At 56.9% G+C, this 25,786-nt stretch overlaps 7 protein-coding genes across 7 annotated transcripts; 5 read left to right on the plus strand and 2 right to left on the minus strand.

The window, feature by feature from the left end:
* Nucleotides 1–7,902: 7,902 nt before the first annotated feature.
* On the plus strand, nucleotides 7,903–8,369 carry DICSQDRAFT_47472 (uncharacterized protein; the record flags this gene model as incomplete). The annotated part of the gene is made up of 3 exons (XM_007359840.1): nucleotides 7,903–8,043; nucleotides 8,100–8,196; nucleotides 8,257–8,369. 3 exons carry the CDS (start codon nucleotides 7,903–7,905, stop codon nucleotides 8,367–8,369), a joined length of 351 nt encoding a protein of 116 aa, XP_007359902.1.
* A 1,756-nt stretch (nucleotides 8,370–10,125) lies between these two features.
* Nucleotides 10,126–11,469, minus strand: DICSQDRAFT_131713 (EF-hand). Its single transcript, XM_007360706.1, has 4 exons — nucleotides 11,139–11,469; nucleotides 10,815–10,962; nucleotides 10,231–10,634; nucleotides 10,126–10,142 (listed from the first exon to the last, which is right to left on the minus strand). The coding sequence occupies exons 1-3, from the start codon at nucleotides 11,398–11,400 to the stop codon at nucleotides 10,547–10,549; spliced, it is 498 nt and encodes a 165-aa protein (XP_007360768.1). The 5' UTR covers nucleotides 11,401–11,469; the 3' UTR covers nucleotides 10,126–10,142; nucleotides 10,231–10,546.
* A 214-nt stretch (nucleotides 11,470–11,683) lies between these two features.
* On the plus strand, nucleotides 11,684–13,443 carry DICSQDRAFT_96760 (Clavaminate synthase-like protein). The gene is made up of 6 exons (XM_007360707.1): nucleotides 11,684–11,949; nucleotides 12,008–12,070; nucleotides 12,124–12,732; nucleotides 12,822–13,016; nucleotides 13,081–13,100; nucleotides 13,168–13,443. Exons 1-6 carry the CDS (start codon nucleotides 11,806–11,808, stop codon nucleotides 13,325–13,327), a joined length of 1,191 nt encoding a protein of 396 aa, XP_007360769.1. The 5' UTR covers nucleotides 11,684–11,805; the 3' UTR covers nucleotides 13,328–13,443.
* A 300-nt stretch (nucleotides 13,444–13,743) lies between these two features.
* DICSQDRAFT_131718 (glycoside hydrolase) lies at nucleotides 13,744–17,988 on the plus strand. The gene is made up of 15 exons (XM_007360708.1): nucleotides 13,744–13,982; nucleotides 14,045–14,146; nucleotides 14,211–14,339; nucleotides 14,398–14,416; nucleotides 14,470–14,675; nucleotides 14,729–15,010; nucleotides 15,068–15,126; nucleotides 15,182–15,256; nucleotides 15,310–15,328; nucleotides 15,379–15,405; nucleotides 15,459–15,571; nucleotides 15,633–15,929; nucleotides 16,004–16,235; nucleotides 16,288–16,341; nucleotides 16,399–17,988. Exons 1-15 carry the CDS (start codon nucleotides 13,899–13,901, stop codon nucleotides 16,471–16,473), a joined length of 1,773 nt encoding a protein of 590 aa, XP_007360770.1. The 5' UTR covers nucleotides 13,744–13,898; the 3' UTR covers nucleotides 16,474–17,988.
* A 1,335-nt stretch (nucleotides 17,989–19,323) lies between these two features.
* DICSQDRAFT_96763 (enolase) lies at nucleotides 19,324–21,386 on the plus strand. The gene is made up of 7 exons (XM_007360709.1): nucleotides 19,324–19,368; nucleotides 19,429–19,483; nucleotides 19,762–19,857; nucleotides 19,922–20,353; nucleotides 20,411–20,870; nucleotides 20,928–21,101; nucleotides 21,161–21,386. Exons 1-7 carry the CDS (start codon nucleotides 19,339–19,341, stop codon nucleotides 21,240–21,242), a joined length of 1,329 nt encoding a protein of 442 aa, XP_007360771.1. The 5' UTR covers nucleotides 19,324–19,338; the 3' UTR covers nucleotides 21,243–21,386.
* Nucleotides 21,387–21,532: 146 nt separating this feature from the next.
* On the plus strand, nucleotides 21,533–23,966 carry DICSQDRAFT_77074 (uncharacterized protein). Its single transcript, XM_007360710.1, has 7 exons — nucleotides 21,533–21,582; nucleotides 21,644–21,952; nucleotides 22,001–22,171; nucleotides 22,226–22,398; nucleotides 22,522–22,950; nucleotides 23,006–23,151; nucleotides 23,222–23,966. Coding segments are annotated over exons 1-7 (1,779 nt in total). The 5' UTR covers nucleotides 21,533–21,580; the 3' UTR covers nucleotides 23,771–23,966.
* Nucleotides 23,967–24,020: 54 nt separating this feature from the next.
* DICSQDRAFT_177011 (uncharacterized protein) lies at nucleotides 24,021–25,615 on the minus strand. The gene is made up of 4 exons (XM_007360711.1): nucleotides 25,243–25,615; nucleotides 24,938–25,179; nucleotides 24,383–24,876; nucleotides 24,021–24,309 (listed from the first exon to the last, which is right to left on the minus strand). Exons 1-4 carry the CDS (start codon nucleotides 25,417–25,419, stop codon nucleotides 24,080–24,082), a joined length of 1,143 nt encoding a protein of 380 aa, XP_007360773.1. The 5' UTR covers nucleotides 25,420–25,615; the 3' UTR covers nucleotides 24,021–24,079.
* Nucleotides 25,616–25,786: the final 171 nt, after the last annotated feature.

The raw sequence follows: 25,786 nt of genomic DNA on the forward strand, positions 1-25,786 counted from the left end.
TCCCACCGAAAAGCTCGACGATATCAGCAGGATCGATATCAGGCGGTGTTTCCGAGCGTGAGGGTGGCTTCACACGGTACAGGCGCAGAGGTGGGGGTTTGAGGCGTGGCGGGGCCAGGCCATGAGGCTCGACTCTCTTCCCTTCGGGGACAGTACCAGCGCCATCGTCCGATGTTTCGGGTGCGGAACGCCGAGGCATGGCGCCGCGGACCAAAAAGGACGTAGGTCTGTCAGAGTCTCTCATGATAGGTCCGCCTCCCTGGACGCCGTTGCGCAAGCGTCAGTGTGTGAGGTTCGAATTGGACAAGTGCGCCCTGAAACGCCAACGCGATGCGTACCCATGGTTGTTCACGCTCAAACTCGAAGTTTCTTGGAGCACAATGGTCCGGCATGAGTCCCCAGACCGAAGTCAGAGGATCTGGTGTGGGTGCGCGGGAGCAAAGTCTGCCAGTGTGTGTCCAAGTGGGTGGCATTAAGTCTCCTTCGAGTAAAAGCAGCCCAGGACATTACTGACCTCTGATATGGATTGAAGCGGGGCTTGCGTCCCAGTCGTTCAGTCTTGATCAGCACAGAGGTCGCCACCGACGCTTAGTGGACGCATGCGAAGTTGTGGCGAGTGGGCAGGGGGAAACAAGGACGGCTCGCTTGTTTATTAGGATTATGTAATACAATCAATATCGGCTATCGTGGGCGCTCGTAAGCCCTTCAGACTCGCGCTAACGATTGTGTAGTATGTGTACCGCTCCCATTGAACCCCGAAAGGAAGTCTTCCAAGAATATCGCAAAACACCCCACGAACGAATAACTATTTCAACCGTGCCTGTGTAACGAGCGCGCCCGCCGATGTCGTGACGTCAAAAGGCAGGATCAACGAGAGTCTGTGCTCTCGCTCGCCTATGGGTATATGCGCAGATTAGCGGGTTGGTTCGTGCTAAGGGCGACCGCAGTCCTTGCAGCATGCTCAGGCTATCATCGGAGGTATAGAGCGCTGCAAGGCCCAGTACCTAAGGTTTTCATTTGAACATGGTCGGCTGAGACTTGTTTCTCTTGCATGTCTCTGAATCGCGCGATGTATCAGTCAAGGGCTATTGCCTCCTAGCCCTCAGTGGAAGTCCTCTTGAGTAGTAAGGCTGCACGAGGTCCTATATCCCAGGGCGCCCAGGGCACACATTCAAACGTTTGTTGAACTTGAGAGCCGTCGACCAGGGGATACATGGTCAACGGGGGATGACATGGACCAGGCCTACGTAGGAAAGCCGAAGATCGCAACAGCCATTCCTCTACTGTATATTTGTGTTTTTGATCATGGTTTTCGCATTGTTCGTGCAGTAATCACCTCGGAGTTTGCCGTCAGTGACGTTGGGTCCTCACACGCACGAAACAATATAGTCTGTGAAGAGAACCGAAAGTTCATGATGAGTCATTAAAATTACGTCTTGATACATCGCTGGAATATGCAACGAAGTATGCTCTACTATGCCGCCAGGGGTGGGTGAGCTCCGTGGTTCTTGACGCATGTATCGATGAGGATGATAGCGAACCATGCCTCGTCCCCGCAAGCTTACCACCAGGCACAGAGCTTGTTTGATGGCTTAGCCGTCTCTATTCAATATAAGCGGGAATGAGACTTTAGAGCAATCTGGGAGTCCGCCCTGCCCTGACCATGAGCCTGCCTCGTGCAGGACTATATAGAGAGGAATCATGAGAAGTTTTGCAGTCCCCGGCATGCGCTGGGCTTGAACTCAAATCGGTAGAAGTTGTGACATCATCGTCAAGGGTTTAGGAGTAAACCACTCTATAGCATGTGCCGATATCGCCGTTGATGTCAAATCGGTGAACTCTTGCCAGAGACGAAGGTGCAGTACGATGTGACAACTATGTTGCCGTTTGCGGTCAATCAGGACACGTGGCTACGAGACGCCGGGAATTTGGCGGCACTGATCCAACCCACAAGTCAGTTCTTACAAATTCCCGTGTCCAGCTGGACATAACTTACGTACCATTGCATGCTCTATTGGACACGCTTAGATCTGGTCCTTCACCTCAAAGCTGCAGCACAAGGCGTGCTGGTCTCCGTGCCGGGCACCAACTTGAGTCGGTCTTTGAATGTCGGCCATCGATCCGAGTGGGGTAATCAACTTCGGCCAAGCTCGTTGAACCTTCATCGTCAGGCAACGGAAATGCAGCCCTCACACCTGCCATGTCCTACAAGAACATGAAACTGCTCGCCGTCTACACATGTCTTGTACGTGAGTGCTCGGATATGAATCCGAGGGCGCTCGATTCATTGACCACCTCGCTATCCAGTACTGTCTCTTCCCGCTTTCTGGCGTGACCTGATAAGTGGTGCTGGCTTCTTCCTCTGTAAGGCAAAGAAGGCTTCCACGAGTCTACTGACCACCCATTCATTGCCGTGGCTGCCTTAATTTTGGTGCCGAGCGGCAGCGGAGTCGTGGGCCATTACATATGCTCATACCACGACTAGGGCTGCAATAGGGTATCCAGCCCTCGGTCATGTCCTCCGTTGCACTACTGATGATCGGTATTACCCGTGCACTAGGCAGCCTCTCGAATTTGGCCATCCCTTTGTTTTCTCCGTTCTCGTGGGACCCGCTGATATTGAGGTATGGAGCCACTGGCACACTAGTGGTGGCATTTTGACCGCGATGCACACACAGTGTACTATTTCACTCGTTTTGAGGCTGAGATGACACAGAGGCTTTATGTCTTCACTTCGAGTCTCGAGCGAGATCAACTTTCGAAAGAAAGTCATGTGGACTTCTCCGTATGCAGAGACTCGGGTAGAATAACCTATTCATTACGTTTCGCTGTCGAAGTTCCGGTGATTCGTCAGCGCTATCCTAGCCAGCACCTTTATTGCAACAGAAAAGTGCGTCCGAAGAATGGTGAGCTCGTGTGCTCCGGGGTTGCGGGAATATTCTAATGGCTTCTCTTCATTTTCGCCTTCTCCTTCTCGAAACACGGAATGATGGTGGTGCAGCAGAGTATCGCACCTACTGCCGTATAGAACGTGGCGAATGCGGGTGGGCATTTCAATGTCTCCTACGCGGAGATAGGAACTGTCCGCCTCGAAAGTCGCCCGAGCCCTGGGTTCCGTTGCTCTGAACTTGACGGCACGCCAAGGGCATGGGTCTTGCTGACGGAAGCGATGGTTGAACGTCGTCCATCAGGTCATCGAAGTCGTTCTGACTCGTAGGTTGCCGAAGTGAGGCACTTCAAGCCTGCACGTCATACCTGACATCCATGTTGACGGCAGCAGGAAAGATGGGTACTCTTCTGGCCGAGGCCGTCCATTGCACGCTGGTTCACTACGCCATTCACACTCCCGCTATATGCACAGTGGCCCTCGTCATGGGATGGTCATGAAACAAGGTGTATTCTCTTCCATACGCCGACTTTCTGACATTCCTGAGCCGCTAGATCAATTTGCGCGAAACTTTCATAAAGCATCATACGCGTAGAAATTATCGTACTGCCGTAACGTTTTGGGAGACTTCTGAGACGCAGCAGCGTCTGCCACAACGATACGGGATGCCGTGCCTCAGCTGCTCAGCAAGCTCCCCGGTGAACCGCCGAAGCGTCCCCCAGACTTCCGAACCGTTTTGAGATACAAGCCGTAAAATGGGGAGCCGCACATCATTAATGAAGCGCTGTAACTCCACGCGGCGCCGATCTCGAGAAAGAACTTCTTCTCGTGAGAGTCTGCAACGGCGGCGAACTCCCATCCTTTCGCTCAAAATAAGCAGTGACCCTGGCGCATTGACTCGCCGCAACCCACTTGACATGAAGTCACCAGTGAGGTCTGTTACGCCGTTCGCGCTTGTCGGGAATTTGTGTAGCTCACCTCGTTTCTCCTACGGTCAGATGAACCTGGTTGCCACACGTCGATAGCGGAGCCGCCGTGTCAAGCACCACAAAGCTCCATTCTCGCCACAGTTACCAGCGCTGACGCCTCAGCGCCCACCGCTGACACTTTGCCGAAACTTCCGCGCTGCACAGCGTGTAGCAGTACCTGTTCGCAAAGAGCTAAACATCCTGGCGCCACACTAGATCTGACCCTCCTGAACTGAAGTTGCGATCTTCAAAGAGAGATACGGGTATGTCAGCGATCTAAGCAACTCCGATGTCCGTATCGCAAAGAATCACAGGCCAGCCTCTGCGGCGGCTTGCAAGGGCGTTGGATGCGGAACGCCGGCGCTAGAGAAGGGGAATGCCGGACTCCGGAGGGCACGGGTGTGCTGTGGTCGGCGCCACCACGGTTCTCCCATGAACGAGCGGGCTGGAGCTATCGCAGTCGTCGTACACCCAAGCCTCGTATCATGAGTAATCAGCGAGCGATGGCCATGAAGGAATGGCTGTGAGGGCCGCGCCGGCGCCTTAAGGAACCTCGGAGACTGTCAGTGGACAAACGTCTCCCTACCATGCGTAGTGCTCGAGAAGGGTTGAGTGGAGCAAGAAGCTATTGGATTATCGTCCTATGACGCGAGATCGCGTGTTCACGTCCGATACGAGCTCGGCTATGGCCACATCCTTGCGGTCGGGTTCGCGAATGAATACCTAGCAAGTGCTGGACTCGATCGGAAGATGATCTCTTCGAGCGGCTCGAGCGGCTGATGGTAATAAGTCAACGCGTCCGAATAGCTCGTGCTTGTAGACGTCAAAGGCCATCGGTCTGGGTTTACGCACAGAAACAGGTGGTGAGCATTCACGCTGAGACGAAGAAGTGGTGAGATGAGATACGCTTATTTCCTACCGCCGCTTGGGAACGCCGAAATCTTCGTTGCGTCTCCGACGTGAAGGTATCCAGGTGAAGCAGCAGAGACCTCGAGTTTGCAGCATGCTCGGGATCGCCGCAGGCGGACGGAGCTACGACTAGCAGCCTGACCCTTGGCGCAGGGCGCGGCGGGAACGGGTGGAGGGTTCCATGCGTGCCGCTACTGAGTGCCGCTATTGAGTGCGCAGGCGGGAATGCGGGTCCAGTGTGGCATGTAAACAGCCATGCCCATCCTGCCTGCGAAGCAACGCGCCGTCGGCTTGTGCGAGACTCGTGTTGATGAGAGGCAGACGAGATCAGGCGTGAATGGAGCTTCTGAGTGTGGCGAGCCGGAGAAGCTGAGCGGCTGAGATAGGAAGTCCTTCTCCGGGTGTGTCCCGGGAAAAACATACGGCGAGCTGGCAGGTGGGTGCGCCAACATGAGCGAAGCTGAGGTGCAAAGAGACGATTGTGTGCGCGGTGGCCTCCGCTGTTCTGAGAGGCCTGTATGACGGGATGAGTGGGTAAGGCGTGAGAAAGGTAGTGGGAGGGTTTTGATTTTTGGCGTCGGGTAGGAAACTCTTCCCAGGAAAGCGGCCGCATGAGCGGTGTCTGTGGTATGCAGGAGTGTCACAACTGCGTCATCGATTGGGAAGCGCTGTGTTCTCGAGTCGAGGCGCTACCTGGTGTGGGATCCGGGACTTGTGCAGGAAATGAGAACGACGCAGATTGTGAAATAGATCGAAGAACGTGAATGCGAATGCCGCCTGTACCATGGATGAAAGCGGACTAGCGAGATTGAGGAATCGGAGATCCGGGGTACGTTCGGCCAGCAGCTTAGATTCACCTGGGAGATTGCACAGAGTCTGGGATCGATATGAAGGGGCCATGCAGCGAGTGCGCGGAGGCATGTGGTGGGATGCAGGCGATGCAGGCATGGGCGAGCATTGAAGGAGGTCCGCCGGGGAGAGCGGCGAGGCAGGGCGGGCGACGGCGACGACGGCGGACGAGCGACTGGTGTGGCTGGGCGGGGGAGGCGCGGCGTGAGAGCGGGCGGTGGCTGTTGGCCGGCGCGGACTGCCTAATGGGGGCGGGCGTCAACAAGGCTACACACTCCTCATCCCGTCCGTACTAGTGGCAATGCGCACATCTGCCTCCAAAACATAGGCAGTGCGCGTGGCCTGGCTGTGTGCCGCTGCGTCCGTCGCAGTCACCGTTTCGACCCTCAGCCGTCCTGTGTTTCTATCTGCCTCTTTTCTTCTTCCCAGCCAGTGCTGCCAGCGGCGCAGACCTTGCCCCCGCCTATTTACGCTCCCCTACCCAGGGCTCGGCGTACCCCCCGCGGCAGCTATTCTCGACTTCTCTCCCTTGCACAGCTTGCCGATCCAGTAGTTTGACCCCGAGCTCTTGGCTGGCGTTCCCCCGCTGCCGCGCCTGGGTATTTTTTTCAAGAACCTTCTGACGTCCCATTTACGACCTCGACGACCCATTCCATTCCATCTCATTCCGTCCCGTCCCTCCTTCCTACAAAGCTGCTTTTCCCGCGGGACCGTCTTCTATTCTGTCCATTCGTCCTGCCTTCTCTCCCGGCCCATCCGCGCAGGTGCTGACTGAATTTCAAGTCGTAACGCGGTTCCCGCTCTCTTTACGACACTCCAATTGAAGGCTCCGCCCGATCACTTCCGCCGCTCCGTACCTGACAGAGATAATCTGGCTCGATCCCCATTGTCTCCCTCCCATTGGCTCTTCTCGGTAGGTTCCTGTTGCCATATATGTCTCCGATCTCTTCTTTGGAAAAGCGGTACATAAGCCTGTCTGCGTCTCATCCCCTCTTCCGCTTATCCGCGCTTACCCCAGTCCAGACCGTTGAACCGTCCGCTCACCTGCATCTTATAAACCTGCAGGTCCTTCACGCCCGTCAATTCCTCTTCTCCCAACCGGACATGGACGCCACTTCAGTACTCTTGCATCTTTCACAGTCTTCATCCCCGCATCACCAGCCTCTCCATTTCAATCACTTCGGTGATCGGGTGGCTGACCGGAATACGCTCGCCGCTCGCTCTTTCATCCGTTCGTCTGCGCCGCGTCAGATGCCGCACTACACCTCCCAATTCCACCCTCCTTCGTTCCGGTCGACGTACTCGATGGCTTCATCCTCCTCAGCCTCGAGCTCTTTCGTACCGGAGAGCAGTCGGCTGGACTCTTCGTACGACTTCTTGGATGCCAAGTTTCGCACACCCGGCGCGCCGCAGCCATACCACGCCGCTGAGCAGTACCCATCCGCACCGTCTTCATGGGCCCAGCAGGTTGACCAACCACACGTCGCGCAGTACGCAACCAATCCTTACTCCTCTTCTTCGTACGAGCTCGCCGGCGGTAGCGGCATGTCTTCGCCCGTTAAATCGGAGGAGGCTCCCCACATCGAGTCCTACGGAGGCTACTACCTCAGCCAACTTGCCGACCACATCCAGAATACTAACGCCATGCTCTCCGAGCAGCACGCCTCTCTGGCCACTTCCTACGATACTCCCTCCGCCGCTCACTACCAGCCTGACTCGATTGCACAGCCGCAGTTGCATTATCCGTATGGCAGTCACGACGCCCACACTCAGCCCAGCGCCGGGCAGGATGTGGCTAACATGTCATCGTACATGCTCAGCAACGAGCCACCACTCCAGTACCCCGATTACTCGGACAAAGATATGCCCCGTTTCGTGCACCCCGCACAGGTCTCTCCAGATATCTCGCCTGCCTCGCCCTATGCGCAGCTCCACGACGTCGGCCCGCAAGGCCAGAGCTGCGATCCGCGCTTCACTACTATGAGCGCGATGCAGGCGTCCGGTCCCAGCGGAGCGAGTCCCTCTCATTTCACCGACTTCGACCTCGACAGCGGCAGCGCGAGTGGCGGTGACTCCCCGTCCCTCGTTTTCTCGGTGCCCATTCCCGTCCCAGCCGCCAACAGCCAGCGGAAGCGGCAACGGTCGGTGAGCTTTACGAGCTCGTCCGAGGAAGAGTACCAAGGCTCGAGTGGCGAGTCCGAGCGGGACGATGACGGAGACGACGAGTACGTCCAGTCCCCCCGCGCGTCACGACGCCACGGTGAATTGCCCTCGGATATGTCGCCGTCGATGTCGCCCAGCTCAGGGTCGCTCGGCGGTAGCGGGCGCCGGCTCGCACCCCCGGTCCCCGTGCCCAACCTCACGAAGAAGAGCCGCGGGCGGAGGGTCCCGACTGCGCAGCAGGTGGTGAATGACGGGAATGTGCAGAAGGTATGCCGAGCTATTCCACGTCCGCCGTCATAGCGGCTAACGCGATCACGCTCTAGCGCATGTACATGTGCAAGGTTACGGGATGCGGGAAGTGCTTCGCCCGCGGGGAGCACCTCAAGCGGCACGTGCGCAGCATCCATACTAACGAGAAGCGTGAGTCACTTTCCGTTGCACGTTCGTTAAAGGACGTCGCTGATACGACCCTTGACCTAGCGCACAAGTGCCCATACCCCGGATGCGGCAAAGAGTTCAGCCGTCACGATAACCTCGGACAGCACATGAGGGTGCACAAAGGCTTCCAGATGCCCAAGAGTGATCGTCTGTGAGCGCCGCGACCGACGGTCGGTCGGCATTGGAGTGTTTGACTTGACGTCTCGAATTCCTTTCTTTGTGGGTTATTGCTTGGTTCTAGAACAGGGCAGGCGTCCTCATTTCGATGACTTTACGACATGGGATGAATCTTTATCACCGCTCCGTTGTCCACAATCCCCTCTCTGGTTCCATGATCATTATTGTTTTTCTTCGGCAGCCGCCTTCGTCTTATCCCTCGGATATGTGTGTACTATCATCTCGGACTCCCAGCCAGTATCACTCCCTGTCTGCTCTGTATCGCTTACCGCCAGCTGTATCTCTATCACTCTCTGTCCATATGTGTATACTTTCTCTCGGAGACGTGCCCAGGCGCGTCAAATGGCATAATCACCACCATCATTTCACAGTTGCTGTCGGCATTCCCGCACTGGACGGCTCCACTTGAAAGCGAGAAAGCTCCGCAACTGTCCCCACAGGTCGTATCAGCACGGTGTGGAGAGATGATTTTTAGGCCCGACAAGCTGTCGGGCCGTTCACAAATCAAGCAGGTCATCACCGGTACCGAGTCTATCCGCAAGATCCGAGTTCCCCCCCACCATTTCGCGGGTGCTATTCGTCCACCCCGACGCCGTCGATCATTACGAAAGGGAAGCCTTGGCCGTCCGTTAGACTGGTCCAGGTACGGAGCAGGATCGCTGACTCCACTTTCCCGCGAAATCAGGTGCTGGGTCTGTTCCGCGGCCGCCCTGCTCCTGCCGGAAGGGCCGATGTGTTGCCTCGGCGGCGGCCGCGAAACGGGATTCGCGAAGAGGCCCGCCTCGGTGCCCATTTGGTCCTTTGTCGTCCGAGACCTTGGTCCTACACAATTCACGTCGTGGCGTCTTCCGCTACGGTTGCTCGACGGGCTGGCCGAGTTCAGTATCTGCCTGTGGGCAGTCAATGTACATACACGGACGCTTGAGTTCTTGGCTGGTCTATCTCGTGAATAGTCATCACGAACGGTCCCGCAGTCATGACTACTACGCCGAAGGTGGCTCACGTGCTTTGACCCGTACGCCAGCCAGGCTGACATTTCTGGGGGAGCCAGCTTCGACCTGCGTGGGCCCAAGACAAGCCTAATCTGGCAGCGCGATAGCAATATGGTGGGGCGGGCTGCTGCGGACGGGACGACACAGCAGATACAGGTCTGCGGCCTCGGGCTAATTTGACACTGACTCGGCGCATGCGCAGGCGGCGGCGCGGCCTAGGCTACAGCCAAGGCCAGCCAGCTGCCCGAGCTGAGGCTCACGATCGCGGACGCTACGGGCATATGGGCGGATATCCAGACCCGGACTGCCGCAATGGACCCAAAGTGCGCGATTCGCGGAGGGAGGACGTGGCCGACTTACGCACTGAATCCATTCGTGGCTGCGCCCCCGTCGGAGTGCCCGACGCGGCCGAGCGCAACTTCGAATACCGGCTTTGAGTTGGGACCGTGGAGCTAACTCTTATGACAATGGATCGCCCTTTGCGGCTACTGAACCGATCGCTCGATTGGATCCAAGGCATTTTTAGACTCGTTCGGATTGGACAATCCCAATTGGACTAGCATGTACGCACCAGCTGACCTGACTGACCGACGCCGAATGCAGCTACGACGAAGCAGATTTGACAATGGGTCTGTTCTTGGCTGTCATGCGCTATGCTGTTATCGTTCTTGTCGGCCGATCCTGTCTCACCGCCATATCCGAGAAAGACTATATTGTACAACCAATGCGTTGATACAGATGCCTTGTTCACAGAAAGGGCTGTTTCAAGAGATTAGGTCGGGAACAACAGCAGTCAGATGGCGATTCCAAGAAGGTGAGTGTCGATCCAATAGGCACGCAGACTTACGTTGGGAGATGGACTCGAAATCCCGGCGTCCAATTCACTACAAAACGAGCAGTCCTGTCGGGAACGTAGAGTATGTAGACATTAATAGTACAATCGAAAGAGAGATCAAAGTCACATGGGCAGTGACAAAGCGGCAAAAAGGCAGCGAGAGAGTTGGGGGAGCGAGCCCGGCAGGGCGGAACATCACAGGAACCCAAGGATATGGCAGCAAACGGGCAAGTGACTGCGGGTGCAAAAGACCCCGCGAGGGCTAGACGGGACTAGCCGTACTAGAGGGCAGGCACCGCGAAGAATTGAGGCTGCCAATGCCTCGAGGCTACGCGTCGTCTGTCATTATTGCGAAGAATTCCTGCTCATTGATTTCTCCGTCCTGGTCAAGATCGAATTCGTCTATCATTGCTTGCCTAGAAAGGAGAGAAACGCATGTCAGTATGGGTTTGCAATTCCAAGACATCCAATAGGCGGACTGACGTCGACACCATAAACGTGACCGCGCCACAGCAGGAATTCGAAGGCGTAGATAGCAGGAAAAATATGCTGGTGGAAGACACAAAAGGGGAAACAATGAATGTCAATATACTCACAGCTCCTCGTCCTCCAATCGATCGCCAATCTCTTTAGCCACTCGTCGCAGGTTCCGCAGACTAATTTTCCCGGTGTTATCGTCGTCAAACAGTTGGAATGCCCTGCGTATCTCCTCCATGGGATCCCGCGCCAGAATCCGCTCAGTCACTGAGCACAGGGAGAGAGTGCGTGCGTCAGTGGTTGGTAGAGGAACACGCAAATCACGAGTCAATGGAGAGGGCAGCGGTAGGAGCGGTCAGCATTCCCCTGAAGGAGATGCAACCTGTCATGTGTCTTGGACGCATGGCGGAGCCAGCAACGTCAGGGTGGGAGGAACCACGTACTGATTTTGACGAAGTCATCGTATTCGACGAGTCCCGAGCCTGTCTTGTCATGGTCTCGCAGTAGTTTCAGCACCTCCGCCTTCTTGAGATCAAATCCAAGAGCACGCATGGCCACTTTGAGCTCGTGATAGTCGACGCAGCCGTCTTTGTCCGTGTCGAAGAGCTCGAATGCTTCCTTAATCTCCTGCTTCTGCTCCTCCGAAAGCTCTGGACGAGAGTGGGTGCGTCGCTTGGCCTTTTGAGCAGCTGCGGATCCGTACATATTCCGATGCGTGTCTGAGGTGCTAAGACGCGTAGAGCGACGACGAAGGAAGTGCTAGGATGAAGTAGAAGCTTAGCAGAGCGAGGTTAAGAACAAACCGTGAGCCTGCGACGCGTCGCTTGTTTGCACCGTGTCGTCCGCGTGGCTTTTTGATCCGCTTCCCAAATGGAGCGACCAGTGAGGGGTGCGTAATCTTATCTTATCGTCGCCACTTGATCAAGTCTGGGGCCGTCCCAAGACCCGACCACGATGATAAGAACCGAGAGGGCTTTTCGCCGTTTAGGCTGTTCTCCCCGCGACCACGACCACCGCGCGTTACTCGTTATCGCCTGACCTTCCTTGTTCTTTACCTCCACCATCCCCGAGCCCCAGTGAACTTCTCGCACAGCACTCAGAGCTGACATCATGGCCATCGAAGTCTTACCACTGCCCATTCCCCCGACCGCCGATCCCGAGAAACTCAAGGACTTCGGGAGAGAGGTCAAGGGCGTGAACCCGGGCGCACTGAGCCCGGAGGAGTTCAAAGAAGTCCACGATCTCCTGTACAAGGTCCGATAGGGTTCTGTCTACATGCGGAGAATCGGCTAGCTGAAGCCTAGGTGAACAGCACGGTGCGCTCTTGTTCCGAAACGTGGACCTCACGCCTGAGCAGCAGTATGCGCTGACGAAGGTAGGCACGGTTTCCGTCCTTTGCGGCTTCTCGGTCGTCCTCATGTCCTGTAGGCGTTTGATCCCGCTTCCGAGAGCTACGGTCACGGAAACAAGAAGACTGAGGGCGAGAAGAAGTCTATCCTGCACCCTGACCTGAAGACGATTCCTCGTGTTCCTCAGGTGCAGCTCATCGGCAACGGCACTGTTTACAACCATGAGGGCCTCGCTGAGGCAATGCTGAAGCACCCCTCGCACACAACCTTCCATAAGACGAGGGTCTCAGCAGAGGACGAAGAGAAGGGCTATACTCGCTACTACCGCTGGCACATCGATGCTGCACTGTATGATCTTTCTCCTCCGAAGGTGACTACACTCTACGGTGTGACCGTCCCACAGGGACCCCACCAGACCGTCCGCTATGATGACGGCACGAGCGACGAGCTTGAGGTTCCTCTGGGAACCACGGCATTCGTCAGCGGCAAGACGATGTTCGATATTCTTCCACCGGAGCTCAAGAGCGTCGCGGTCCGGACGAAGGTCAAGTACGCGCCGCATCCATATGTCTGGATGGCCCCTGCACGCGCTCTCCCGACCGGACTTGGGATCCTGTCTGAAGGTCTCGAGATGTCGTACGACGAACTTCCGCCATGGGAAGAGTCTAGGATCAAGGTCCTGCCAATGGTACGTACGTTCGTTTGCAATCAGTGCCCCATTTCCCACTACTCAATATTGATGTGACGTAACTTACACTGCGGTATTGACGTACGCAGGTATGGAAGAACCCAGTCACTGGACACCTGCACTTCCAAGTGCACCCTTGTGGGGTGTCCGAGCTATTGATTGACCCGCTCCCGGAGGGCACGAAGCGAGAGGGTGCGCTCTACCCAGATGGTGCACGCCTGGCAGACCTCAAGGAAGTCAGAGAGCTTCTGTACAAAATGCAGCGTCCTGCGATCGCCCCCAACGTGTGTACTCTCGATCTCATATCTATTGAATCGGCGCTCAATTGTGTTTGTTTTTACCACGTAGCTTGTGTATCCTCACGACTGGTCAGTGCAACTCTGACTGTTCACATGCGGCAAACATCTAGTGACACTCATGGTCATTCTTGCGTAGGCACGAGAAGGATCTTGTTCTCTTCCACAACCGCGGTGTCCTTCATACTGTCGTCGGCGCCTTCAAGAAGGATCAGGTCCGTGCCTTCCACCAGTGCAACCTGGCTGCCTCCGATGACCCCGCCGGCCCAAGCGCGGAGGACGTCAAGACGTGGGCGTAAGCTGCTTTGCGCAGCCTGGCGACGATGCATCGGAGGTGCCATTTATGTCACAATATCTGCATTGTAGTGTACACAACATCGTCGGTTTCGAGTGTCACGGACAACTTGAGTGCAAACGTACCTTCAACTCTGCTCGGTGATACGGTGCCACCTGCCCAGCCACTGGACAGTACAGTGGGTCCAGTGCCAGCACCGCCGATGATCGGAGTGATGATTGATTTGACGCCAACCTCTTGTAAGTACCAGGGGGCACACCAGCCGCAGCAGTACCGGTGTGAGGTACTGTGGACCGTTCATCGTACGTGGGCGGTGATGTCACGTGACACCGTCGAATGCGGTCCGCAAATGCATTGAAGCTGCTGAGTTGGCTTGATCTTGTTTTCGACTCTTGCGTTTCAATTTCCTACCCCTGTCTGGCTCCTGCAACATATCTCTGCCGTGTACCTTCATCTGCCTCCCACACATCTGCTTCTAACGCCTGCGCCCGCTGGCTCGACGCGCGTGGACATCCATCTTGTCACTTTGTAACATCCATAAGCGCCCACACACTCGCAACGTTCAACGGGAAGCCATGGCCGAGGACGGACTTCGTAAGAGAGGCCGCGCGGTCGGGGCAAAGGAAAAGGCTGAGGGGAAGAAGGCGCCGACTCTGGATGTATGTACATCATTTCCTCCTGCGTGGCAGGTGTGATAAGACACGACTTCGCTTTGGTATAGCAGGGGAAGGGGACCGCGGTCGCAGCATCTGCCAGCTTGTCCAAGGGGACGACGCTACTGGTGGCCGTGCTGTTCTCCGTGTTTGCTGTCTTCGTATACCAGGTGCGCACTCTTGTTTGTGCATCTGGATCTGGAACGTTGTGAAGGCTGATACAGGACGGTGAAGGATCCATCTCTGGTCTTGGACCCTATCAATGACTTCTTTGGGTTCGAGGAGAATGCCGGGATTCTTCCGCCGTCAACGACCTTCGTTGCGGACATCGCAAAGAGAGATGCTGTCATCAACGCGTTCAAGGTGAGCGGGGTATACCGGTTCGGACGCGCCTCCCATCCTAACTGTCGGGGTGCGCTAGCATGCATGGCTTGCATACGGTGCGTTCGTTTGGTTGTTACACGACCTGACGACGAAGCCCTCATTCGAGCAGAGCGAGATGCCATGGGTGACGATGAATACCACCCCATTAGCCAGAAGGGCACCAATTTGACGGCGGCCGGAGGTATCGGCTACACAGTCATCGACTCCATTGATACTATGCTACTCATGGGTCTTCAAGACGAGTACGCGCGTGCACGCAAGTGGGTAGAGACGAAGATGTCGTTCGACCGTGATGCGAACTTCAACACATTCGAGGTTCGTCCGGAGCACATCAGCATAGCCTGACCTGCGTTCACCTCAAAGTACAGACAACAATTCGCGTGTTGGGTGGTCTGTTGTCGGCATACCATTTCACGAAGGATGAGCTGTATCTTGAAAAGGCAAAAGAGCTAGCGGATCGTATCATGCCCGCCTTCGAGACCCCTTCGGGACTTCCGACCTCCAATGTAAACCTTGGCCAGCGGAAGGGAGTTCCGGCGCAAGACAACAAGGGATTGGTCAGCACCGCGGAAGTGTCTACCCTCCAGCTCGAGTTCAGGTACCTCAGCTACTTGACAGACAATGACGCGTACTGGGACGCTGCCGAAAATGTGTTCCATGTCTCCCAATAGAATAATGCTTAGATCAGGAGCTAACAATTGGATCAGGTCATGCGGGTCATCAAGGGCGCAAGTTTGACGACAGGGCTTGCATCAATATTCATGAAGTGAGTCTTGTGCCGATATGGAAGACACATCATTGAAGTAGATGTCGTCCTTCAGCCCTACAGATGGCCGCTTTGTACTATCACCTATCCGCCTTGGTTCCCGCGGAGACTCGTACTATGAATACCTCTTGTGAGCGTAGCACGTATTGCTCTTGGACATGCACGCTCACTACAGCGCCTCAGAAAACAGTACCTGCAGACTGTATGCGTCTCCATTCTATCTTCTTTTGCTTATATTGATAATAAGTCTAGAATTTGACAGAACCAGTATACCAAGACGTGAGTTCTTAATGGTGCAGAAGCCCTTGATCAAGTTGACAGGGTTGTCTCAGATGTACAATGGCGCTATAGACGGCGTTCACGCACATCTCATCAGGAAAAGCGAACTCGCGAAGCTGACTTACACGTCCGAACTCATCCCCGAGAAGGATCGCTCCGGACAAATGTGCGCTACATTTCCTTGGCGTATATTCCCACGACGACCCGGTGCTGAGCTGCAATTGTAGCTCATGGCGTCTTGTCCCGAAACAAGACCACCTCGTTTGCTTCTTCGGGGGTTCGCTGATGCTTGGGGCCGTGACCAGTGGAGCACAGTCCCTCCCCGTCTCCGTTCCTCCGCGCCCCAGTCAGTTGACCTCGACAGGCAAGAGGGACTGGCAAACCGGAGTGGACCTAATCGAGACGTGCATGCGCACGCACGATACCGCGACGGGCCTGTCGCCTGAGATCGCGCACTTCCGCATCCCGAGCGACAAGGTCGTGGGCTCGAGCATCCCGCAGGACTGGTACATCAAAGGCGCGAAGTACGTTTTGTTCTAACCCCAGTCTGCGACATCGTTCGGTTGTGATTGACCGCCGAGCATTTGTGCCCGTCTAGGCCTGGAGCGCCTGCGCCGTACGATGCGCGGTACATCCTCCGCCCAGAGACCGTCGAGTCGTTATTTATTGCGTATCGCTTGACGGGCGACGAGAAGTACCGTCAGTACGGCTGGAACATCTTCAAGGCGATCGAGACGCACTGCAAGATCGAGACCGGAGGCTACGCGAGCATCATCAACGTCGACGCCGTTCCTGTAGAGCACGAGGACAAGATGGAGACGTTCTTGATGGTGAGCGGAGCCTGCCCCCGGGCGATTTGGATGCATGTTGACAGAAGCGCAGAGCGAGACACTGAAATATCTGTACTTGCTATTTGAGGACGACTCCGTTCTTCCGCTGAGCGGTGCGTTTCCCCTCCTGCTCGTGTCCGGTCCACGCCTCGCTAACGTGTCGCTGACAGAATACGTCTTCAACACCGAAGCGCATCCGTTCCCCATCATCAACCCGAGTCGACACGCCGCCTTCTGAGCATGGTTCACGCGTCCCGGGCACTCAGCATCGACATACCCAACGCTCGCATAGCATAGTCCATATTGATCTCATTTGCATCTGCTATCTCTCTTGCTATTCTAGTCGCATGCGATGTTATCTGCGAGTGGCGTGCAAGCGAGTACGACGAACACGACAGAGCGAAGAAGGTAGCATGTGGGTAAGCAGATGGGATTAAGTGGTTCGTGGGGTGGTGGTGCAGCATGCATGCATATGGTACATGAGCAGAAGCACCCGGCGTACATTCGGGTTCGAAGCATTATGCCTGTTACCTGGCAAGGAAAGTAGCGGAGTTGGGTAGGTCGTGAGAGGGCGTTACTGGTAAGTTATCAAGTAGTACACGTTCGTTCGTCGTCAAGTAGTCCAGTTCTTCTGTACGAGTATGGATTTAGTCCTTCACGGTAAAGGCATGCCGAACATCCGTTATCGCTGTGCCGTCCACCTCTGATAAGTTATGTTATGCTGTGTATGTATCATGCGGATGCGTATGCGTATGGGAGTCCGAGAACGTCATATCGCGTTCGCGAGCACGGTCGCGTACGACGGCGCGCTCGGCCGCTTCTCGTCGAGCTCGTCTGCGGAGATGTGCTCCCAGGGCTCGTCGAGCTCCGCGTCATCGGGCACCTGGTCGTCCAGGGCGATGACGGCCGGCATCTCCGACACGACCTCGAAGTCGCCCGCTGGCAGAAAGGAAACGAAATAGACGCATCAGCGTGCGTCTCCCAATCGGTCGCGCTGGGCGGAGAAGCTCGCTCACCTCTGCTCTTGCGCGCCTTGCCGGGCTTGATGAGCTGCCCGAGCTGCACCTCGAGAGGGAGGCTGGCCGCAGTCGGAGCGCCAGCGCGCGCGAGCATCGCGCGCTCGACGACGTCAGCGATGATCTCCTCCACGGGGCTCGTCGGGAGCAGCACCGTCACGTCCTCGGACACCACCAGCTGCGGCTTCGCGCCCCCGCTGGTCCGACCGGCACCCGCGTGCCTCCCAGAGACGTCGCGGCTGTGAACGGCGTGGGCGGGGTTGAGCGAGGCGGTGCGTTCGCGCTCGCGCTCTGCGCGTTCCTTGCGCTTCTTGACGCGCTGGCGGTCGCGGTCGTACGCGCGCCTCGCCTTGAGGACGACGTTCTCGCTCTCGGGGAGTGGGGAGACTGGGGAGACTGCATTTGGGGAGGTGGGATCGGCTGGGGCAGCGTCAGCCGTGGGCTCGGCTGGGGCGGTGTTGACGTTGAGTGGGAGAGAGGGATTGCGGGCGGCGCGGCGAGCGCGGAGGGAGGACGGGGTCGTGAACACGGGCATTATGGTTGTGCTGGGTGGATTAAGATATGGACGTAGAGGTATGCGAGGAATAGATACACAAGGACTGGGTATGCAGAAAGAGAACAAGACCGAGCGTTGTCGACGATGGCGGTGGTGGTGACGGTGGTGGTACGAGAGCAAGGACTAGGCTGACGGCGGAGGTGGGGGAGATAAGGCTCGAGTGGCGGAGCGACAAGGCACGGCGGGGCTCTATCCGGAGACTGCTCTGTCGCAGAGGATCATCGCCTCCGAGATAGTGGAGCGCTCACTCGGTGCTCGCTGCTAATGAGGGCATTGTCGCATGAGACGGAGACCAATGCGAAGTGATACCGGGTCCTGAGCGGGGCCGGGGCCTGGGACGCACACCGGGAGGTTGCACGTTCATGGGCAGCTAGCGCTGCTGTACGACCGCGGAGGTCGCCCTGTACGGTATGAGGCCATGGACGTGCGCAGTTCCCATCTCTGTCCGCTCGCGGCGGCCTGACGGACTCGGCGCGGCCCTTTTTGGGCGACATGCCATCCCGCCTGCGCGACGCCATTGGCTGCTCGTTAACCTACCTCGATAGGCGTCTGCTCGGCCAAACCTCCGCTCACGTACGCACAGTTATCTCAGCTATACGGGGATACTTAGGCTCGGAGGAAATGACCAGAGCTGTGTTAGAAGCACAACGAGAGCTTCCGTCAGTACCACAGAAATCATTCCAAGGAATAACCTCGATTCCAAGTGATCCGTCCTCCGAGCTGAGAGAGCACAAGTCAAGCGAATGCGAGATCGTCGAGGCCAAGATGATCAACGTGGGCTCTAAGGAGTTATGGATGCTCTGAACCCGTGAGTGCAGAAAACCCACGATCCGGAGTCAGGCCATGCAGAGCTGGCTTATGAATATTTGACGATTGACTCCCGTGCATATGATTGAGGGAATCCATATTGACACGAACATGAGCGGAAGACCGAAGCAGCCGCTAGAGAGGAATGCCGGAAATGGGAGTCCTGAGAGCCCTGAGAGTCCTCTGACGTGCACAACATCAACATCGAAGACCCACCTTCCGCGATTTTTTATGCATCGATGGCGCAACTGTCCCGCAACGCTAAACAAGTCGATAAGCCAGACCGCGACGCGGCTTCGTCTCGATCTGGGAGAAGCTGATGCTGTTGTGGGCAGCTACGCCTCATGCAGTTTGAAAAGATTGGGCAGCTGCGGTTGGCTAGGGATGTCGACGGGGCCCGCGGTAGACGTGCGTTATGTCTCAACTCGACAGTTCTCGAGCGAATCCAGAGGAAAGCGTGATTGCCGTGAGAGGGAGTCAGCGGCAAGACCAGGACGCGGATGATATCGTCCGAGGGGACTGGGGCAGTCGCGGTCGAGTGAGGACCGCATCGTGCGACGACGTCCGAGGCCAGAAAATCTAAGTTTGAGGTGGCTTGGATCAGGATAGAACTGCAGATAAGCGCTCCTGTCCGACTGGGGCACCGTGGGAACTTGACGCGATAGAAGAACACGCGAGAGCGCGACTCGACAGCCATCATCCCTTCTCTCTTTGCACCATCGATATGTCTATTACCAAGATCCACGCCCGCCAGGTATGCCAGGCTAGCTGCCTTGGTGGTCTGTACACAGTTTACTGACTCTTGCTTGCCTAGATCTTCGACTCTCGCGGCAACCCGACTGTCGAGGTCGATCTCTACACCGCCAAAGGTACGCGATCGGTTTCTGGATCTCGGTGCATTTGGGCTGGGAAGCTGGGCGCGGCGCGACATCCGGCATAGTGTCCACCATAGGTGCTCGTAGAGAGTCCTTGGTGAGGATCGCGCTCGGATGAGGGTGGCATACAGGACGATCTGGGAGTGAGCGGCGCGCGCGTTCACTTGCTACGGTATTTGCGCATATAGCGCCCACACTCACTTACCATGCCCTCGCTCGCTTCCCCAATTCTTGTGTCGCGCGTTTGAGTAGTGAAAATAATGCGCTTCTAGGCCGTTTCCGTGCTTCGGTACCCTCAGGTGCGTCCACTGGTGTGCACGAGGCTGTTGAGCTTCGCGACGGCGACAAGAACGCGTATGTCGGCAAGGGTACGTTCTCTTGCCTTTCTCTGCCTTGCTGCGATTGACGAGACTGGATCGCCTGTGCTCGTAGGTGTCACCAAGGCGGTTGCGAACGTCAACGACGTGATCGCCCCCGAGCTCGACAAGTCCGGCCTCGAGGTCACGGCACAGAAGGAAATCGATGACTTCCTCATCAAGCTCGACGGCACTCCCAACAAGGGCAAGCTCGGCGCGAACGCCATCCTCGGTGTCTCGATTGCTGTCGCAGATGCTGGTGCTGCGGAGAAGGGTGTCCCCCTCTACCAGCACCTCGCCGACCTCGCCGGCGTCAAGCCTCCCTTCATCCTCCCCACCCCTGCGTTCAACGTTATCAACGGTGGCTCGCACGCGGGTAACAAGCTTGCGTTTCAGGAGTTCATGCTCCTCCCCACCGGCGCTTCCACCTTCACGGAGGCGTTGAAGATCGGTACGGAGACCTACCACACGTTGAAGAAGGTCATCAGCGCAAAATACGGCATCGATGGTGAGTGCAGCATGCTGTGGAGTGGTCTGAGTGGATGTATGCTGACTATATGCGCAGCTGTCAACGTCGGTGACGAGGGTGGCTTTGCTCCTAACGTATCTGGTGCCGAGGAGTCGCTGGAGTTGCTCACTGAGGCGATCAAGAAGGCGGGCTACGAGGGCAAGATCAAGATCGCACTCGACGTTGCCTCGTCCGAGTTTTACAAGGACGGCAAGTATGACCTCGACTTCAAGAACCCCAACTCGGACCCCACGAAGTGGATCACTGGTACGGAGCTTGCGGACCTCTATCTGAGCTACATCAAGAAGTACCCCATCGTGTCGATCGAGGACCCCTTCGACCAGGACGACTGGGAGGCGTGGACGCACTTCACGAAGAACTCCAGCATCCAGATCGTCGGTGATGACCTCACGGTTACCAACCCCCTCCGTATCAAGACTGCGATCGAGAAGAAGGCTTGCAACGGTCTCCTCCTCAAGGTTAACCAGATCGGTACCATCTCCGAATCGATTCAGGCGTAAGTTCTGGTATTCAGTCCTCGAGGGTATCACTTATGTAACAATTTACCTCACAGTGCCCAGCTCGCGCAGTCCGATGGGTGGGGCGTCATGGTCTCGCACCGTTCTGGCGAGACCGAGAACACGGTCATTGCGGACCTCGTCGTCGCCCTTGGAGTCGGCCAGATCAAGACCGGTGCCCCGGCCCGTAGTGAGCGTGTTGCCAAGTACAATGCTCTTCTGCGCATCGAGTACGTCTATGGCTATCTCCGTTGGCTGCGCAATTTGCTGATAGAAGTGCGTTCGACAGGGAGGAGATCGGCAATGGCGTCTACGCGGGCGAGAAGGGTCTGTCTGCGGGCCTCAACCCGCCTGCCCTGCTTAAGAAGTAAAAAGTCGTGGGCTTACGACGTAAGAAGAGGAGCGAGGACGTGTAGGTTTTGTCAGAAATACGCAGTGCTAGCTAGATTGTATCACTTCAAAGTCGCTGTGCAATAGCAATATTTGTAGCTTCTTCGTCTCGAACGTGTGCTGCCTCACTCTGGAATTCACGCGACGCGTCGGGCATGTGACCGTGTCGCTAATAAAGGTTGGCGCCGGGAGAAGGACACTGTAGCGCCGGAGGAAACGAGCATGTCTCCAATTGCCATCACGTCCGTCGCCCCTCATCTGTCCCCAGTCAGCTTGCGCAGCACTGCGTCTGTACTCTGTCTGATAGCGAACCACCAGTATGTGAGTGCTCATCGTCAATCCTTGGTGTGTACGAGACCGAGCCAACGTCGGCTCGCGCTAGGGATCCGAGCACTCTTGTTGCGGCCGGACCGAGCAATATCCCTCCGCCTGTGATCAAGGCTGAACCGTCAACACAGAAGCTGCCTGAACAGAAAAGAAAGCGGAGCAAGCGCAAGCGCAATGCCAGCGAGGCGGCTACGAGTGTTGCTGGCGACCCTCCTGCTGCAGCGACCAACGCTGTAGTCGGGGCGCAGGGCGAGGCTGAAGGAGAAGGAGGACTTGTCGAGTGCGAGGCTGAGAATGAGGAGGTATGGAGCACACCATGGATAGACGGCTTAGGCACGACGAGCTATGAGAGTAAAGAGCAGAGGTGCGTGACTGTTATATCCGCAGCAGTGCGCGAGACGACGGAGGGCAGGCTGCACGACGAGATCGTCGCCTTCTTCCAATATATTTCCCCAACCCCGGAAGAGGCACACGCACGCGCGATGGTCATCGCCAAGGTCTCCAGCCTCGTCACAAGACGCTTCCCCCAGGGCGCCGTTGACACGTTCGGGAGCGTCGCGCAGAACCTGTACCTCCCTGACGGGTGCGTCTCTTCCGCTCTCCAGCTGACCGCCTCAGAGTGAACAAGCGTGCGCAGAGACACGGACATGGTCGTCACGATGCCGCCGCAGTACGACGACCCCGAGACGAAGAAACGCACCCTGTTCCAGCTCGCCGCCCTGATGCGCAACAACCGCGTCACGCCGCACGTCCAGGTCATCCACCGCGCGCGCGTCCCTGTGATCTCCTTCCAGACCGTGCCCGACCTCGGTAAGCACCGCTCTGACCGCTCCTGCGCTTCCCGCCCCTACATGTATCTTCTGTGCGTGCGAGCGAGGCGCATGTATGCACACGCCACATGCCCACTGCTGACCGTGGCCCCACCCTTCGTAGGCTCGCTCAAGATCGACGTTAGCCTGAACGCGACGGACGGCCTCAAGGCCGTGCCCATCCTCCGCTCCTACTTCGACCGCATGCCCGCCCTCCGCCACCTCGTCCTCTGCCTCAAGGCGCTCCTCTCGCGGCACGGCCTCAACTCGGCCTCGTTCGGCGGGCTCAGCAGCTACGCGCTCATCTGTCTCGCGATCAGCTTCCTCCAGCTGAACCCCATGGGGCGGCCCAAGGAGCTCATTGACGCCCCGGTGGAGAACGAGAGCCTCGGCGTGCTCCTCATGGACTTCCTGGAGTATTACGGGCACAAGTACAAGTACGAGACCGGTGTCGTGTCGCCGACTCAGGGCAGGGTGCTCACGAAGGAGGAGAAGGGGTGGACGAACCCGAACCACCCCCACGCGCTCTGCATCGAGTGCCTGCTGCACCCGGGTGCGGACCGCCGTCTTGCTTTCCCCTGGGTACTTACTAAGCGGGCTGCACCCAGACAACGACGTCGGCCGGCCGACCAGCAAGGTCGGGCGGATCCGCACGCTCTTCCAGGAGTCGCACGCCGCGCTGCAGGCGTACGTCTTCAGCGACGCGCCCGCTGCATACAACGTGCTCGGCATCGTGCTCGGCGTATCCGAAGCCGTACGTTCTCTTTCCCTCTTATGCATCGTAGAGCTAGCACTCATCCTCACCGCGTACGTTGCTGGCACAGACCCTCGGGCACCGCGGCCTGCTCAAGGACATCGTCGCCTCGGGCCGGCTCGACCGCGCGCTCAACGAAGTCGAGCTAACCGCGTCGCAGCCCCCGCCTTACCGCCGTCCTCCCGGGCAAGGACAATACCAGCCGTACCCGCGACACAACGCGCGGCCATACGGCGGCGGGGGCGACCGTGACTGGTCGCGATACAATCACCTTCCTCCACGCCCGCCGCCCCAAGTGTCTGGGCCTGCGCCGCTGCCGCCGCATCATAGCTTGCCGCCGCGTCCGGATTCGGGGCACGGGCAGAAGAGCCGGTACGTTGCGCAGGGGCCGAGTTTCGGGGCGATGAGGGCTGCCGCGACTCCGTCCACGAATGGAAACGGCAACGATAAGGAGAGTAGGAACGGTACCGGGAACGGAAGTGGAGGTGGAAACGGCAAGGGGCAGGACGCAAACCCGAAGCCAAACTCGGGCTCGAAGCCAAATATCCAGACGGACACCAAATCTAATACGTCGCCTGGATCGCGGTCTCCTCCACGACGGCGGAGGAAGGCTCACTGATTGGGTTCTGTACTCGCGCTGCTGAGATTCAGGTGTGTGCCTATACTGTGTACTATACTGTTCCCCCGCTCGTCTTGTATTATGTTGTACCGCATGGTACTGTCACTCTGGGACACTTACGAGGCTATGCGATAGTTTGGCGTCGATTGGCTATCTTGTATCTAGCAGGCCTGGAATCTCATGCCATCTAATACCGCACATGTTATCCATGATCTTGCTGGCAAGGGCACGAGTGGTGTGGTTTGTCGTTTGTGAATTCTAACCGCACAAACAGACGGAGTATGCAGTATGTTGTTTATATGAGCAAATTCATACAGGGCTCCCGCCAACCGTGAGTTGCTGAGGGCCTGTCTGATCACTCCTCTGCCTTGCAGGCGTGTCATTTTCCATTAAATCTCGCATCAGTGACGCTTGCTCGGAGTCGACGCGTCGGAAAGCCGGGGACTGCTGCTGCTTCGGTTGCCGAAGGGCGACGCGCACAAGGAGGTAGACGGACGCAAGCGCGATAAGTACCATCTGCGTAAATGTTCCTAGCACGTCTGGGCATTGATAATCGAGCTTTTCGTCAGCTTGCTGTCAAACGAGGGTGGCTACGAAGGGAACCGGGCGTACCGAGCAAAATACCGAACGCGGGCCCGTCCACCCACAGCGCACGTAGCGAGGGTATCGTCAGGATTACGCCCAGAGGCAGGATCAGGAGGCCCTCGGACACGGGCATGCCCGTCGAAGCGGATGCGGCGATATAGAGCACGGCGAAGGTGAGGATCCAGTTCACCGTGAACAGGACCATGACGAAGACCCTGGTAAGGAGCGTCCGGTTCAGCACGTATTGGATGGTGTGGGAGACGATATAGTCGCCGGTGATCGGGTCCCTCGCAGGAGAACGGGTCATGAGGCTGGTCCGCATGTGTGGAACGAAGGTGTTGGTCGCGCCGTCGACGGTCATTTGGATGATGGGGATCGAGACGTTGGTATCAGGGTTTAACGCTGCGGCGGTCGTCTCAAAGAAAAAGACGTCGAACGGATAGTAGAACTGCTTGTCCTGGCCCAGGATGAAGTCTCCATGGATGGTGTGCTTGGTATTGAAGCCCATCTCTTGGTGTACACTGGTATGTGGATTATCACGGCATGTTCGGCGAGGTGGTCTCCGTGGCGAGGTAGACGCACCTAGTTCCGGAGCTTGAAGTATCATATCCTTCCAGCGAAGGATCGTATGATCCTTTGGGCTCGGGTGCTCCATCGATGAAAAATTCGACAGGGACGTCGGGCATCCCGCACTCCCAGTTCAACCCTACTGTGTTCGATACATCCTCAGGATCAATGAAATTCCTGCAACCCCAGTACTGCCAAAGGACCTGGATGCTGCGGGAGGTAATGTCCATGTTATACACGTCTCCGTTGAGCATGATCTATTCCGATCCCAAACCTCGTGAGCAGGGAACGAATAGAACCGTATCATATCTATCACTCACCCCACCTTCGTGTTGAATCTTACTGGCGGTGATCACTGAGCCCTCAGACGGAGGGGATTGGACGTCTGGCAGGATGCAGCATCCAAAGCAACCGATGAAGGCGATGACTGCGAATGACAGAACAGCCAATATCTGGATACGGGTGGAGAGTCCACATTTCGGAAGTGTGCAGCACATAGTGGCCCGGAGAATATTGTTGTCGTAGGCGAGAGAAAGCTGCTTGGGCTCGTAGGGGATGCCGTGGGTGGGGCGAGACACGAGGGTTAAAGCCTGCACAAGCTAGCTGCAGCATGCGCAGTTCGCCAATTGAGCTGGCTTTTTGCACTCAATCAGGCTGTGTCTGCGCTTCCTTCGACAGCCCAATCATCCATGGAAGATCTCGGCCATGATGCATGTTAAAATCTTATCGCAATCAGCTGTGGGGAGATTCTGGACAGGAGACCAAACGAACCCTGAGAACAGCAACTTTAGCTATGAGACCATACCAGCCTCTAGTACTGGGAAAAGGACGGGCATACTGGAGTAGTCAATGATGCAGCAGCGG

The sequence above is a fragment of the Dichomitus squalens genome (genome assembly GCF_000275845.1).
Source record: "Dichomitus squalens LYAD-421 SS1 unplaced genomic scaffold DICSQscaffold_1, whole genome shotgun sequence".
In the NCBI taxonomy this organism is placed as follows: Eukaryota; Fungi; Basidiomycota; class Agaricomycetes; order Polyporales; family Polyporaceae; genus Dichomitus; species Dichomitus squalens.

Excerpts from the sequence above, each read along its gene's own strand:
- DICSQDRAFT_131713 (XM_007360706.1), bottom strand. The coding sequence starts at position 11,400 with ATGTACGGATCCGCAGCTGCTCAAAAGGCCAAGCGACGCACCCACTCT. Across the intron at positions 10,963-11,138 it reads CGATGACTTCGTCAAAATCA|TGACTGAGCGGATTCTGGCG; the intron begins GTACGTGGTTCC and ends CCCTGTGCTCAG. Across the intron at positions 10,635-10,814 it reads CGATTGGAGGACGAGGAGCT|GCAAGCAATGATAGACGAAT; the intron begins GTGAGTATATTG and ends TCTCCTTTCTAG.
- DICSQDRAFT_96760 (XM_007360707.1), top strand. The coding sequence starts at position 11,806 with ATGGCCATCGAAGTCTTACCACTGCCCATTCCCCCGACCGCCGATCCC. Across the intron at positions 12,733-12,821 it reads GGATCAAGGTCCTGCCAATG|GTATGGAAGAACCCAGTCAC; the intron begins GTACGTACGTTC and ends TGACGTACGCAG. Across the intron at positions 13,017-13,080 it reads GTCCTGCGATCGCCCCCAAC|CTTGTGTATCCTCACGACTG; the intron begins GTGTGTACTCTC and ends TTTACCACGTAG.
- DICSQDRAFT_131718 (XM_007360708.1), top strand. The coding sequence starts at position 13,899 with ATGGCCGAGGACGGACTTCGTAAGAGAGGCCGCGCGGTCGGGGCAAAG. Across the intron at positions 15,127-15,181 it reads CTTGCATCAATATTCATGAA|CCCTACAGATGGCCGCTTTG; the intron begins GTGAGTCTTGTG and ends GTCGTCCTTCAG. Across the intron at positions 15,572-15,632 it reads AAGGATCGCTCCGGACAAAT|CTCATGGCGTCTTGTCCCGA; the intron begins GTGCGCTACATT and ends CTGCAATTGTAG.
- DICSQDRAFT_96763 (XM_007360709.1), top strand. The coding sequence starts at position 19,339 with ATGTCTATTACCAAGATCCACGCCCGCCAG. Across the intron at positions 19,858-19,921 it reads GAACGCGTATGTCGGCAAGG|GTGTCACCAAGGCGGTTGCG; the intron begins GTACGTTCTCTT and ends CTGTGCTCGTAG. Across the intron at positions 20,354-20,410 it reads CGCAAAATACGGCATCGATG|CTGTCAACGTCGGTGACGAG; the intron begins GTGAGTGCAGCA and ends CTATATGCGCAG.
- DICSQDRAFT_77074 (XM_007360710.1), top strand. Across the intron at positions 21,953-22,000 it reads TATGAGAGTAAAGAGCAGAG|GCTGCACGACGAGATCGTCG; the intron begins GTGCGTGACTGT and ends GACGGAGGGCAG. Across the intron at positions 22,951-23,005 it reads CGAGTGCCTGCTGCACCCGG|ACAACGACGTCGGCCGGCCG; the intron begins GTGCGGACCGCC and ends GGCTGCACCCAG.
- DICSQDRAFT_177011 (XM_007360711.1), bottom strand. The coding sequence starts at position 25,419 with ATGTGCTGCACACTTCCGAAATGTGGACTCTCCACCCGTATCCAGATA. Across the intron at positions 25,180-25,242 it reads AGATTCAACACGAAGGTGGG|ATCATGCTCAACGGAGACGT; the intron begins GTGAGTGATAGA and ends GGATCGGAATAG. Across the intron at positions 24,877-24,937 it reads ACTTCAAGCTCCGGAACTAG|TGTACACCAAGAGATGGGCT; the intron begins GTGCGTCTACCT and ends TCCACATACCAG.